Source organism: Conger conger, chromosome 16, assembly GCF_963514075.1.
Source record: "Conger conger chromosome 16, fConCon1.1, whole genome shotgun sequence".
NCBI classification, from domain to species: Eukaryota; Metazoa; Chordata; class Actinopteri; order Anguilliformes; family Congridae; genus Conger; species Conger conger.
This window is the reverse complement of record NC_083775.1, coordinates 2,533,163-2,547,053: the sequence shown is the minus strand read 5'-3', so window position 1 is coordinate 2,547,053 and position 13,891 is coordinate 2,533,163. Positions and strand designations below refer to the sequence as shown.

Here is a 13,891-nt window from a genome sequence, read left to right as displayed (position 1 = left end):
CATTCTCAAATTATCACTCATTTTTCCATCATATAATTCATTTCAGATACTCATAATAGAAAAAAAAAAAAAAAAAGATCAATGAAATAACATAAGTCTCTTCGTACGGGAGCTAAGTTTCAGCACGATGAACAGTTTACAGGAACAAAGTTACACACGTCATATTTTAGTTGCCATCTACTCTTCTATGCCGGAGAACCCTGGATTCTGCAGAAAAGGATGGGTCACTTCAAATGCAGATACTTTTTGGGGAAATATGAATGAAAACCATAGGGAAAATTGATGCTGTCGCGCACAACTCTCCATGAAGTTGCGAAGAGGGAGTCAACTCGCTCCGATTCCTTCAATTTGGGCAAACCTTCTGTCCATATCTTCTAAAAAAGCACGTGGGGGAAACGCAAGAGCAATGCACAAATATTTGTTATGTACGGTCCAGGGAACCCAGACGCAGACCACAGGATAATCCAAAAGAGTAGTTTTAATGTCCAGTAGTCACAAGCCAAGAGATCCAAAACACAGCCAAAAACGAAAAGCAAAAGAATAGTCGAAAAACAAGCGAGAGGTCAAAATCCAGAAAATCACAGGGCGAAGGTACAGCAGGGCAAAAGCAAAGTCGAAGTCAAGGCAAAGGGGTGTCTTTCAAGAATCTCTATAACAAGGCTTACAAACAATCGGCACTTATCAAGATCAACGTTCTGACAACGAAGCATACTGAGACTGAGGTTTAAATACAAGAGGGAAGGTGACAATCTAGGCGGGGCAGAGGAAAAGGTGGGCTAGACAAATGGACAACAGGTGGGGAAACACAATAGGGTAATGACATAATAACGGGAGGGAGACGAAAACGCGGACTGGATGCACGAAACAAAACATGCAAAACATACGGCTCCGGATTAGGGAGTAGACATTTGCTTAGTTAGAAGACGTAGTGATAGTTAGAGACAGGTGCGAACACTTCGCTGAAACTAAACGAGTAATCAGGGATAGCATAGGGAGGCGGAGTTATAGAACAGAGCAGAAATACTAAGAGATAGCGTTAGTGAGTTAGTTTCGTGAATATTTCTAAACTCCCCAATAAAAGTGATTGTTAGTTAGTTAGTTAGTTAGTTAGACAGACAGTAAGTGTATTAATCGGACTAGTACTGTACACAACCTTGATAAGTAGTAGTTAGTAAGAATCAAACAACATTTAACTCTCAAGAAAAAGCAGGATATATATGAGATTGAAATAGTCTATCACCTTAGGCATGATTTGTGTTAAACATTGATACAAGACCAATCCCTTCCTATCACTTAAAAAGAGGCTCACTGGCATGTGTTGAAGTTTGATCAAAATGCCCTTATTGAAAACCAGGAATGATGAAGTTTGATTTAAATACTTTCATTAAAACTGTGAAATGGTTAGAATATAGAATCATGTGCAAAAATACCTTTTCCTAAATGTTACTATATATCTATATACTATATTTCAAATGTTGTTTAGTACTACAATGATACACCATAATGTTGTAAGAATCATTTTTAATTATGTTAAAATGATTAAGTCAGTCCTCACTGTGTGTCTGTTAAAACACATTGAGCTGCAAAGTACAGTTTGTTTTATGAAAGTGCAGAGGACACAATCAGGTGCTCTTGCACAGAGAACACAGACTCCCCAGATTAATCCGTTTTATTTTAAACTAAAGATTTTTTAATGAGCAACTATTGACTCTGAATATTTCTTCAACATCATTGTTGCCAATACAAATTCACCCACGTAAAAGGGACGAGGAGGAAAAGAGACAAAAAATATTTCCTCAACATATGTTGACCCTCTGTGTTTATTGTGCTTAAATTCCGGTTTAAAAATAAGTACAATAATTAAAACTCATTGGTTGAAAATTTGCGCAATGGGTAGCACTGCCGCCTCACAGCAAGGAGGTCCTGGGTTCGAATCCCCGTCGGCCGGGGCCTCTCTGTGTGGAGTTTGCATTTTCTCCCGGTGTTCACGTGGGTTTCCTCCCACAGTCCAAAGACATGCAGGTTAGGCTGATTGAAGAGTCTAAATTGCCTGTGGGTATGAGTGTGTGAGTGAATAGTGTGTGTGTGCCCTGCGATGGACAGGCGACCTGTCCAGGGTGTATTCCTGCCATTCGCCCAATGTATGCTGGGATAGGCTCCAGCCCCCCTGCGACCCTGATCAGGATAAGCGGGTTCAGATAATGGATGGATGGATGGATGTTGCTACTGCAATTCCTCTCTTTACCATTGGATGTCCGAAATTACCAATTGTACCTTTAATTTGAGCGTATTTACAGCCATATCGGGTGATCAGTGTGGGAATTACATGCCTTTTTCATACATTGAAAGGCCGAAAAGTAATTGTTGAACAGTTGGCTTCTCAGCCGTTTCTGATTAGTCAGGTGAATTCAATAGCTTCCTTGGTGCAGTTATAAGAACGCTTTCTGTATCTAGCCTTGATTCTTGGGTTCTGATTGCCTTTGAGGTCTGTGATCGGAGATTGTCAGAATGAGGGCCAGAGTTGTGCCAATGACAGTCAAGGAAGCCCGTTGTCATCCGGGTAGAGTATTACTCAAATTAGAGGATATGATAGCAATATATGAAATCTCAAGAGAAGTTTAAACATTTACGCTTGGTCCGCATTTTACCACAATATTTTGGGCAGGACTTCATCAGAATCCTCGCGTAATGAAACTAACCACTTTAATCAACTGACACTTAACCTAACGTTAATTCGAATCCCATTATAGCAGTCAAAAGAGAAAGAAATGTCCTGGGGGGAATTTACTCATGTTGGGCACTTTCCTTCTTCAATAGAAAAATACATTTTCCTCGCACACCTGCATTCCAATTTAGACCACCAGAATAAACTACTTTACTTTTACTTTTTGATTCCGCATATCAAATGCAACCATTTGTGCAAAAAGAAATATAATAATAATAGTAGAAATATTCTGCATTCTAATTTACACCACCAGAATAAATAACTTTTCTTATTTTAATAAATGTATAAATAGTATGAATATTTTTAATATAATGACAATATCATGATAACCTGCACAATGTCTGCTGGGGAAAAAGCTTTCGGAGTTGTCCAATACTTGTTTTAAATACAAATCTCAGAAAAATATACCTCAGACATACACAAGTTATGAGAAATTGTGTTCTCATTCGTAAGACGATAACTTACATACATATGAGTTACATTTGTGAATTCATAGAAGATCCGGCCTGTTCAGTTTTCCAACATCTAATTTAACGTCGAAAAGAAATGATTATTTAAATGACCTTATTGAAGGAATTCAAAGGGATTCTTACAAATTAATTCAACGTCGGGTGTCTATTCATATATAGTAGAAATATTATTCACATAATTAATGATGAACTGCACAGTTTTTGCTGGAGAGACAGCTTTCTGAGTTGTCCTATACCTGCATTAAATACAAATTCAAAAGAAATTCTCATAAAAAATATATACCTCTTAATTTGACAAGTTATGAGAAATTGTGTTCCCATTCGTAAGTCGATAACATAAATTCATATTAGTTACATATGGCAGTTCATAGCAGATCCGGCCTGTTCAGTTTTCCAACATCAAATTTAACATCGAAAATATATCATGATTTAACAGACATTTAAAGCACTAACGCGTGGTCTGCATTTTAACACAATATTTTGGGCAGGACTTCATCAGAATCCTCGCGTAATGAAACTAACCACTTTAATCAACTGACACTTAAGCAAACGTTAATTCGAATCCCATTATAGCAGACAAAAGAGAAAGTAATTTCCTCACGGGAATGTTTTAATTAATAATTAATACTACTCTATTCATAAAAAATAAAAAAAGTATTTTCCACTTTTAACCCCAAAGATCCCACGCAGTAAGCTACTAAACCACATTAAAGAAAGTGGTTAAAAAAGTCCAAAAGAGCTCGATAAATATGGTGCCAAGCACTAGGCATAGGCATCAGTTGCAACAGATACAATCGCATTTCCTTGATCTCCTCTATTGCACACAAGCGCTCATTTAATCACTGAAAATGTGTATGCTGAAGTTCTGGAGCATCTGCGCGGTTCTGCTCTTCTTGGACCACTCCCTCTCACTGCAATGCAAATGGACGCAGTATAAACTGGGGAAACTAAATGCAGAATGCATTCAGCTTCTGACCGACATGGTGAGGACAATTTAATATTCTATTGTCTCAATGGACTTCTGAGCTTTTCTGTGCCTATAATGGACACAATTCCCTTACAGGGCGGAAGTTTTCCAGCCGAGTGCCTGAAAGAAAACGTCAAACTCATGTTTCCAGAGGGTGCCTACGACACCACGAGCGAGCCTCAGGTAGTTTGGCAATCTCAGGAATTAAATAAATGCAATATATGATTATGTGAATATGATCCGATGCAAGCCAGGATTCAATCAACACTCATCCTTAACTTTGACGAATAGGCCAAAAAACTAATTCAAGAAGGCAACCATTTATATTGATGATGTTTAACGCGTAAAACGTTCCGATGGCACCATTCGCTAAGCTACTTAGGAGCACAGTCTCTCAGTACGTTTATTTGTATTTCAGTTAAGACATTATTTTAACAAAGCCTTAGGCTATTTTATTTTGAAAGTGCGTGAAGAATTATACCGCTGTCGAAACTGTTTATTAGCAGTCCTTTGTTTTACGCATATCCATCATTTGTTTTCTAGAATTCTGATGCTACATCAGTAGCATATGCTGCTCTGAGAGACGTGGAAAAGATCTTCTACAATGACCTGTCTTCCACATCTTGGGATCCTGAAAAGCTTGAGCTCTTGAAAAATCTGCTGTCCCGTCAAACTGAAAACTTGGAGCAATGCGTAAGTACGCGGTCCTCACGGTGTATTGTATACACATCCTACACGCCTTCCTGCTTTCATTATCATCTTTGTCTCATTAAGGTTGGAAGCAAGATGACATCCACCGGGGATGGAACGCGTCCCTCAGACGACAACGGGAGGCTGAAGCCATACTTTGAAAGACTGAATACGCTTTTAAAAGAAAAGGTATCCAAACACGTTCATCCTAACATACAAATGTCAACTGCATTATCCTAGAAATGTGGCCTGTTTAACTGTTCCTGTGGAAATTTACGCAAATATATATACTAATAACTGTCAATGCGCAATACCATTTTATTTTCATGAAAAATGAATTCAATTACGCATTAATATTGAAGCTGGACTTGTTTTCATCCAACGTTTCCTAGAGCCAGAGCGCATGCGCATGGGAGGTTGTGAGGAAGGAAGTTCGTCACAGCTTGGAGAAGCTCCAACAGTTTTTGGAAAGAAGAAAGAAACAGTGAGCGAAGCTACTCACCGGAGAACCACGGACTGATCCACAGAACACATGGGACTGCATCTGAACAAAATTCGTTTTGGGAAAACATTATTTGATCACTGATTTATTTATGTATTTATATTAATTTATTTTGTTATTTATGTGAAAATTATCTTATAGAATCTGTTTTGCAAATAAATTATGAATACTTTTTCAAACTGTGGGATTTTGCTGCATATTATACACGAACGCATATTTCCTGCGTATATAGTATCCTCCAAAATGATTCATATCCTCGACAAAAACGAAGAAAAAACAACGAAAGTACGGAGCTGTATTTCCGCTCTGTGGAATGTGAAATATTCTACGTGAATGATTATCTAGAATGAACAGAAATGAAACTTTTGTCATGAATATATTACCAGACATGTCACACATATGCACAACCCTGGTTATGGTACTTGGGGCATCCTCCCTTTGCAACGACAACACGACGGGGTCATCTTATGTTGTGTTTAATGGGACTGGAAAATATATCGGAGGCACTGATCAATCCTCCACACATCATCCAAGATCATTTATATCCTTGGGTGTACACATGCACACTGCTCTCCAATTCAAGTCTCTCCCGACCATTCATCAGGTTCAAGTCTGCAAACAGAGGTGGACATTGGAAAACACGAATAAATGATGCGGTTGTCGTTGAGTAAAATCCCTTACCAGACATATTGCCGAAAGGTCCAGCCTAATGATAATTTATCTTTCCTGAATCGAGAATATCGTTTCTTCTCTTAAGGTTCATGATATTCACCGGATATTAGAAAACTGGCTTTATCAGCATACTGGCTTCATCAGTGCTACTGTTGGAGAGATGGGTGTTTGTGGCCTATATTTTCATGCCATGACATTAGATATAGGCCACAAACACCCATCTCTCCAACAGTAGAACTTCATCTCCGATGCATCTCCACCTCTCCCAGTTCTTTAGTGGTATCCTTGGCCCTTCATTTCCGACTCGAGAGATTTTTCTGGGCTTCCACGGTTCCTGTTGGTGACGGCCTGGTTACGTAGAGGAACCATTTCATTAAACTTTCCCTCCGCTAAGTGAAGCACAAGAACGTTTTATGAATTAAATATTTCATGGAAATAATTACCAAAAATAAAACGTAAACTGCACCAGATGCATCTTCTATCTGTTTTACGGTTAAGAAGGGGAATTGAAAAACTCGAAAACGGAATCCCTGCGGTTTCTTCTTTGATAAACTTTCCCTGATTCGTTCACTTTGGTTACATCTTTGGCTAGTAATTTTCACTTTTCATACACATGTATCTTTATCGTATAAAAACCGCAGGAGGACATGAGTTCGCGAGTCAGACCACATTGCGGGAAGATCAAGGACAGTCTACCACAAAGGTAACGAATTATTGTTTAATATGCTTCGTAGTCATTACGCTTCATTTTCCAGGGCCCAATATTTGAATGTGTCGATATTCTTTTGATACAGGTCATCCATCACATCATGAACATGACACCCGAGAACATCGTCTGGCTGTGCGCCCTGCTCTGTGTGTCACAGATTTTGAGTGCGCCGATAAATTGTCGTCTGGATGGAACCCGAATTCAGACCTGCTACAATCTTCTAAAAGACATGGTACATTTTAAAACGCGTATTCTCATATCCTCTCTTAACCACGCTGACGTGAAGAAAGACTTATTGGTCATCCTTGCCCCGTCTTTCTATTTTAGGGGGGCACTTTCCCACGAGAATGCATCAATGAGAATGTCCTCATAACTTTTCCAGGGTCCGCTTTTGCGTCCAATGGAACCGCTGAGGTAAGAGCGCGCTCTCAAACCTGCGGCCTTCACCTGAGGCTGACGGAACGAACATGTCGCATTTAAGTCCACCTGCACCGCGCTCTTCCATCATGATGATCCCTTTCCCCACCACAGCAGAACGACAGCGTCCGGACTGCCGTTTATCAGACTCTGCACAGCATCAACTCCCTGTTTGAAAACCACGACTTACCGACGGAGTGGGATGAAATGAAGTTAGACGACTTTCAAAATATCATCAACGACCTGGTTGAGAAAAACAAATGTGTAAGTGCCCACTAAAATACTGAAATGTATTCATTATAGCTATTCCGTATATGTTTAGGCTACATTTGTCCGCTGTAGGCGTCACATATTCGTGAAATTGCCATGAACCTCCTGAGACCAATGCAGGAGAAAAAAAAAAAAAGAGTATTTTACATAATACAAGTTTTTGGATGCAGTCAACATATTTTTTTTTTTTTTTTTCAGTTTTCATTTGAGGTTAAATAGGAAATTTGCCATCTTTAATAATTTATCTGGGTCAGATCCACGATTGTATTTGAAGTTAGGTGGTGAAAATACAATAGGCAGTAAAGTCTGCTGTTATCTGAATTAAATAAGGATAAAAAAAATAATGCGTCTGTTCGGTGGGTCGTGGATGCTAATTTCAGCTGGAACGAAGCAAGCCAGAGAGTGACGGTTCTGACCACACCGACGTCTCTGCCAGAACTGCGACACTCAAAAACTATTTTGAGAGACTGACAGCGGTTTTACAAGAGAAGGTATGCTCAAAATCATACATTCACCAAACATTTGACATCATTTCCAATTAAAGCAGTCTTCTTACACTGAAAAAAGTGACACGTTAGATCAACTTGAAAAAAACGTAAACACTCTGAAAACAGATCAGCGTGTGTAATTTTTGTAACACACGTCCACGTCTAGTTATAAGGACAACACATTTTCTGTTGCTTTCAACACAGTCTGTTAAAAATTATATTGGTAACACGTTAATTGTATATTTATATCATACAAGTAGTAACTTTAACACAAAATGTGTTTCAAGTAGCAGAAGAGTACAGTAACACAAGTGTGTCGAAAATGCATTTTGAGAGAGTTCAATGGCCACATTTAAAATCTTTCACCCGAGACAACTTGGATATATTTAAGTACGTATACTCGTTCATTTTTTAAATTCAATTTAACTAAGTTGAGTCCAATTCGAGTTTTTAGATGTGAGCACACGAAAAATAACGTCAATCCAACGTTTGAGGTTTTTCAGGGATACAGAAAATATTAACGGTCTCTCCTCTCTCCTCAGAAGTCTTTCTGCGCGTGGGAAGTCGTGCGGAACGAGCTTGTCCGCACCCTGCTTTTCATCCTCGAACACAAGTCAGACAGCTTGCTTTGGCCGAAAAGAACATGAGCTCCATGGATCTGACACCGACAGTGCCTTGCAGTATTCATTTGAATATTTATGAATTTATTTATAGATTTATGTATTATTTTATTTATTCGTACAAACATGCGAAACATACATTTTCTTCAGTTTTCATGTATTTATTTACATAAATGTAAAGCGTGTTTTCTACAGTATTTATTTATTTATTATTTATTTGCAAAATCTTTTATATTTACTAAACTTAATAAAGAGCATGAATTTCATTGTGAAGAGCCGGCTTTGTCATTGTTCTCACGGAGTGCGGTTTACTGCAGAGCGGAAACATGAGCTCATGCTTGGAGTACAGGCTAGAGAGAACATTTTGAGAGCGGAAGCACATTCTCAAATTGTCACTCATTTTTCCAATGGCATGATCACATAATTAATTTCAGATATTCATCAGGGGTCGATAGAAAATATCCATGAAATAATATAAGTCTGTACGTGACCTATTAGGTTCAGCACTATGAACAGTCCACTAGAACAAAACACAAGTCATATTTTAGCTCCCATTTGACGGTAAATCTTATTGCCATGCGTAAAAATAGAACCCTTGAATCTGCAGAATAGGATGGGTCACTTCAAATGCAGATACCTTTGGGGGAAATATGATTGAAAACCATAAGGACTGAAAATTGATGCTGTCGCGCACAACTCTCCATGAAGTTGCGAAGAGGGAGTCAACTCGCCTCGTTTCCGTGAATTTGGGTAAATCTTCTGTCCATATCTTTTAAAAAAGCACGTGGGGGAAACGCAAGAGCAATTCCCACATTCTTTTTTTTCCAAAACATTTCACGGCAACTCATTACAAAACAAGAAATGGCAATTAGAGAAGAAGTAGCCAACGAATTGAGTGTTGCCATCAAAATTTTTCATTTTTAAGTGAAATAACCCGCATACAACGTAATGCATGTGACATTTCCGCTTTCGGTTTCCATTTCTCTTCTGGTTTCCTGTTTACAAATTCTACACTCCAGACACAGAGTGGCCGAATTCTGAATGGAAAAAGCTGACTGCGCTAAACCCTTCCGTTTAATCAAGAAAAAAAATAAAATAAAATGATTTTTAAAAATAATAAAACTGCTAGGAGATTAAAAGTCGCGGTGTTCAATATTATGACAACATACCAACCTACAGTCCAGTCCGAAAGCATTCGTACAGTGGTACAATTACTGCATTGCCTCTGTACTCCAGCATATTAGATTTTAAATGAAAAAAAGGATATGAGATTGAAATAGAGTCTATTACCTTTAAAGGTACCATACGCAATATGTGTTAAACATTGATACAATACCATTGTAAATCCCTTCTTATCATTGAAAAAGAAGCTCACTGACATGACTCAGAGCCTGTGTGAACTGTCCTTAAATTCCGGTTTAAAAATATGTACAATAATTAAAACTCATTCGTTATAATTGCCACAGTCAATTATAATTGTCACAGTCAATTGCCACACGTCAGCGCGTTCACAGAGAAGGGGGAGGGATAAACAGTGTTGTTGTATGAGGGCGCTGTTGCAACTGCAATTCCTCTCTCTACCTTTGGATGTCCGAAATGACCTATCGTACCTTTAATTTGAGAGTATTTAGTCATATCGGGTGATCGGTTTGGGAATGCCTTTTTATACATTGAAAGGACGAAAAGTCATTGGACAGTTGGCTTCTCAGCCGTTTCTCATTAGATGAATTCAATAGCTTCCTTGGTGCAGGTATAAGAACGCTTTCTGTATCTATTCTTGATTCTTGGCTTCTGATTGTCTTTGAAGTCTGTGATCGGAGATTGTCAGAATGAGGGCCAGAGTTGCGCCAATGACAGTTGTCATCCGGGTAGAGTATTACTGAAATTACAGGATATGATCGCAAAATATGAAATCTCAAGAGAAGTTTAAACATTTACGTGTGGTCTGCATTTTACCACAATATTTTGGGCAGGACTTCATCAGAATGCTCGCGAAATGAAACTAACAAGTTTAATCAACTGACACTTAACCTAACGTTAATTCGAATTCCATTGTAACAGACAAAAGAGAAAGAAATGTCCTGGGGGGAATTTACTCATGTTGGGCACTTTCCTCCTTCAAAAGAAAAATACATTTTCCTCGCACACCTGCATTCCAATTTAGACCACCAGAATAAACTACTTTACTTTTACTTTTTGATTCCGCATATCAAATGCAACCATTAGTGCAAAAAAATACAATAATAATAATTGTAGAAATATTATTAACATAATTAATGATTAACTGCACAGTTTTTGTTGGAGAGACAGCTTTCTGAGTTGTCCTATACCTGCATTAAATACAAATTCAAAAGAAATTCTCATAAAAAAATATACCTCTTCATTTGACAAGTTATGAGAAATTGTGTTGCCATTCGTAAGTCGATAACATAAATTCATATTTGTAACATGTGGCAGTTCATAGCAGTTCCGGCCTGCTCAGTTTTCCAACATCAAATTTAACATCGAAAATAGATCATTATTTAACAGACATTTAAAGCATTAACGCGTGGTGTGCATTTTACCACAATATTTTGGGCAGGACTTCATCAGAATCCTCGCGTAATGAAACTAACCACTTTAATCAACTGACACTTAAGCAAACGTTACCTAACGTTAATTCGAATCCCATTATAGCAGACAAAAGAGGAGGTAATTTCCTGACGGGAATGTTTTCATAAAGAATTAATACTACTCTATTCAAAAAAATAAAATAAAAACCCACTTTTAACCCCAAAGTTCCTATGCAGTAAGCTACTAAACCACATTAAAGAAAGTGGTTAAAAAAGTCCAAAAGAGCTCGATAAATATGGTGCCAATCAGCACTAGGCATCAGTTGCAACAGATACACACAAGCGCTCATTTAATCACTGAAAATGTGTATGCTGAAGTTCTGGAGCATCTGCGCGGTTCTGCTCTTCTTGGACCACTCCCTCTCACTGCAATGCAAATGGACGCAGTATAAACTGGGGAAACTAAATGCAGAATGCATTCAGCTTCTGACCGACATGGTGAGGACAATTTAATATTCTATTGTCTCAATGGACTTCTCTGAGCTTTTCTGTGCCTATAATGGACACAATTCCCTTACAGGGCGGAAGTTTTCCAGCCGAGTGCCTGAAAGAAAACGTCAAACTCATGTTTCCAGAGGGTGCCTACGACACCACGAGCGAGCCTCAGGTAGTTTGGCAATCTCAGGAATTATATAAATGCAATATATGATTATGTGAATATGATCCGATGCAAGCCAGGATTCAATCAACACTCATCCTTAACTTTGACGAATAGGCCAAAAAACAAATTCAAGAAGGCAACCATTTATATTGATGATGTTTAACGCGTAAAACGTTCCGATGGCACCATTCGCTAAGCTACTTAGGAGCACAGACCGCTGTCGAAACTGTTTATTAGCTGTCATTTGTTTTACGCATATCCATCATTTGTTTTCCAGAATTCTGATGCTGCATCAGTAGCATATGATGCTCTGAGAGACGTGGAAAAGATCTTCCACAATGACCTGTCTTCCACATCTTGGGATACTGAAAAGCTCGAGCTCTTGAAAAATCTGCTGTCCCGTCAAACTGAAAACTTGGAGCAATGCGTAAGTACGCGGTCCTCACGGTGTATTGTATACACATCCTACACGCCTTCCTGCTTTCATTATCTTCTTTGTCTCATTAAGGTTGGAAGCAAGATGACATCCACCGGGGATGGAACGCGTCCCTCAGACGACAACGGGAGGCTGAAGCCATACTTTGAAAGACTGAATACGCTTTTAAAAGAAAAGGTATCCAAACATATTCATCCTAACATACAAATGTCAACTGCATTATCCTAGAAATGTGGCCTGTTTAACTGTTCCTGTGGAAATTTACCCAAATATATATACTAATAACTGTCAATGCGCAATACCATTTTATTTTCATGAAAAATGAATTAAATTACGGGCAGCACGGATGGTGCAGTGGGTAGCACTGCCGCCTCACAGCAAGGAGGTCCTGGGTTCGAATCCCCGTCGGCCGGGGCCTCTCTGTGTGGAGTTTGCATGTTCTCCCCGTGTCTGCGTGGGTTTCCTCCAGGTACTCCGGTTTCCTCCCGCAGTCCAAAGACATGCAGGTTAGGCTGATTGGAGAGTCTAAATTGCCCGTAGGTATGAGTGTGTGAGTGAATGGTGTGTGTGCCCTGCGATGGACTGGCGACCTGTCCAGGGTGTATTCCTGCCTTTCGCCCAATGTATGCTGGGATAGGCTCCAGCCCCCCTGCGACCCTGTTGAGGATAAGCGGGTTCAGATAATGGATGGATGGATGAATTCAATTACGCATTAATATTGAAGCTGGACCTGTTTTCATCCAACGTTTCCTAGAGCCAGAGCGCATGCGCATGGGAGGTTGTGAGGAAGGAAGTTCGTCACAGCTTGGAGAAGCTCCAACAGTTTTTGGAAAGAAGAAAGAAACAGTGAGCGAAGCTACTCACCGGAGAACCACGGACTGATCCACAGAACACATGGGACTGCATCTGAACAAAATTCGTTTTGGGAAAACATTATTTGATTACTGATTTATTTATGTATTTATATTAATTTATTTTGTTATTTATGTGAAAATGCTCTTTTACAACTCATTTTGCAAATAAATTTTGAATACTTTTTTCTAACTGTGGGATTTTGCTGCATATTATGCACTAATGCATATTTCCTGCGTATATAGTATCCTCCAAAATGATTCACATCCTCGACAAAAAGTAAGAAAAAACCACGAAATTCCGGAGCTGTATTTCCGCTCTGTGGAATGTGAAATATTCTACGTGAATGATTATCTAGAATGAACAGAAATTGAACCTTTGTCATGAATATATTACCGGACATGTCACACATATGCACAACCCTGGTTATGGTACTTGGGGCATCCTCCCTTTGCAACGACAACACGACGGGGTCATCTTATGTTGTGTTTAATGGGACTGGAAAACATATCGGAGGCACTGATCAATCCTCCACACATCATCCAAGACCATTTATATCCTTCGGTGTACACTTGCACACTGCTCTCCAATTCAAGTCTCTGCAGACTTCTCATCAGGTTCAAGTCCGCAAACAGAGGTGGACATTGGAAAACACGAATAAATGATGCGGTTACCAGACATATTGCCGAAAGGTCCAGCCTAATGATAATTTATCTTTCCTTAATCGAGAATATTTTTTCTTCTCTTAAGGTTCATGATATTCACCGGATATTAGAAAACTGGCTTTATCAGCATACTGGCTTTATCAGCATACTGGCTTTATCAGTGCTACTGTTGGAGAGATGGGTGTTTGTGGCCTA

General features: G+C 39.0%; 1 protein-coding gene across 1 annotated transcript; it reads left to right on the top strand.

Annotated features, from left to right (window-relative positions):
- The first annotated feature begins 4,237 nt into the window (after positions 1-4,237).
- On the top strand, positions 4,238-5,340 carry LOC133114910 (interferon alpha-6-like). Its single transcript, XM_061224602.1, has 4 exons — positions 4,238-4,345; positions 4,706-4,855; positions 4,937-5,041; positions 5,245-5,340. The coding sequence occupies exons 1-4, from the start codon at positions 4,238-4,240 to the stop codon at positions 5,338-5,340; spliced, it is 459 nt and encodes a 152-aa protein (XP_061080586.1).
- The last annotated feature ends 8,551 nt before the right edge of the window (positions 5,341-13,891 follow it).

What these genes read in the sequence shown, in the direction of transcription:
- LOC133114910 (XM_061224602.1), top strand. Translation starts at nt 4,238, where the DNA reads ATGGACACAATTCCCTTACAGGGCGGAAGTTTTCCAGCCGAGTGCCTG. An exon ending in CTGAAAACTTGGAGCAATGC is followed by an intron (nt 4,856 to 4,936) that starts GTAAGTACGCGG and finishes TGTCTCATTAAG; the next exon opens with GTTGGAAGCAAGATGACATC. An exon ending in ATACGCTTTTAAAAGAAAAG is followed by an intron (nt 5,042 to 5,244) that starts GTATCCAAACAC and finishes AACGTTTCCTAG; the next exon opens with AGCCAGAGCGCATGCGCATG.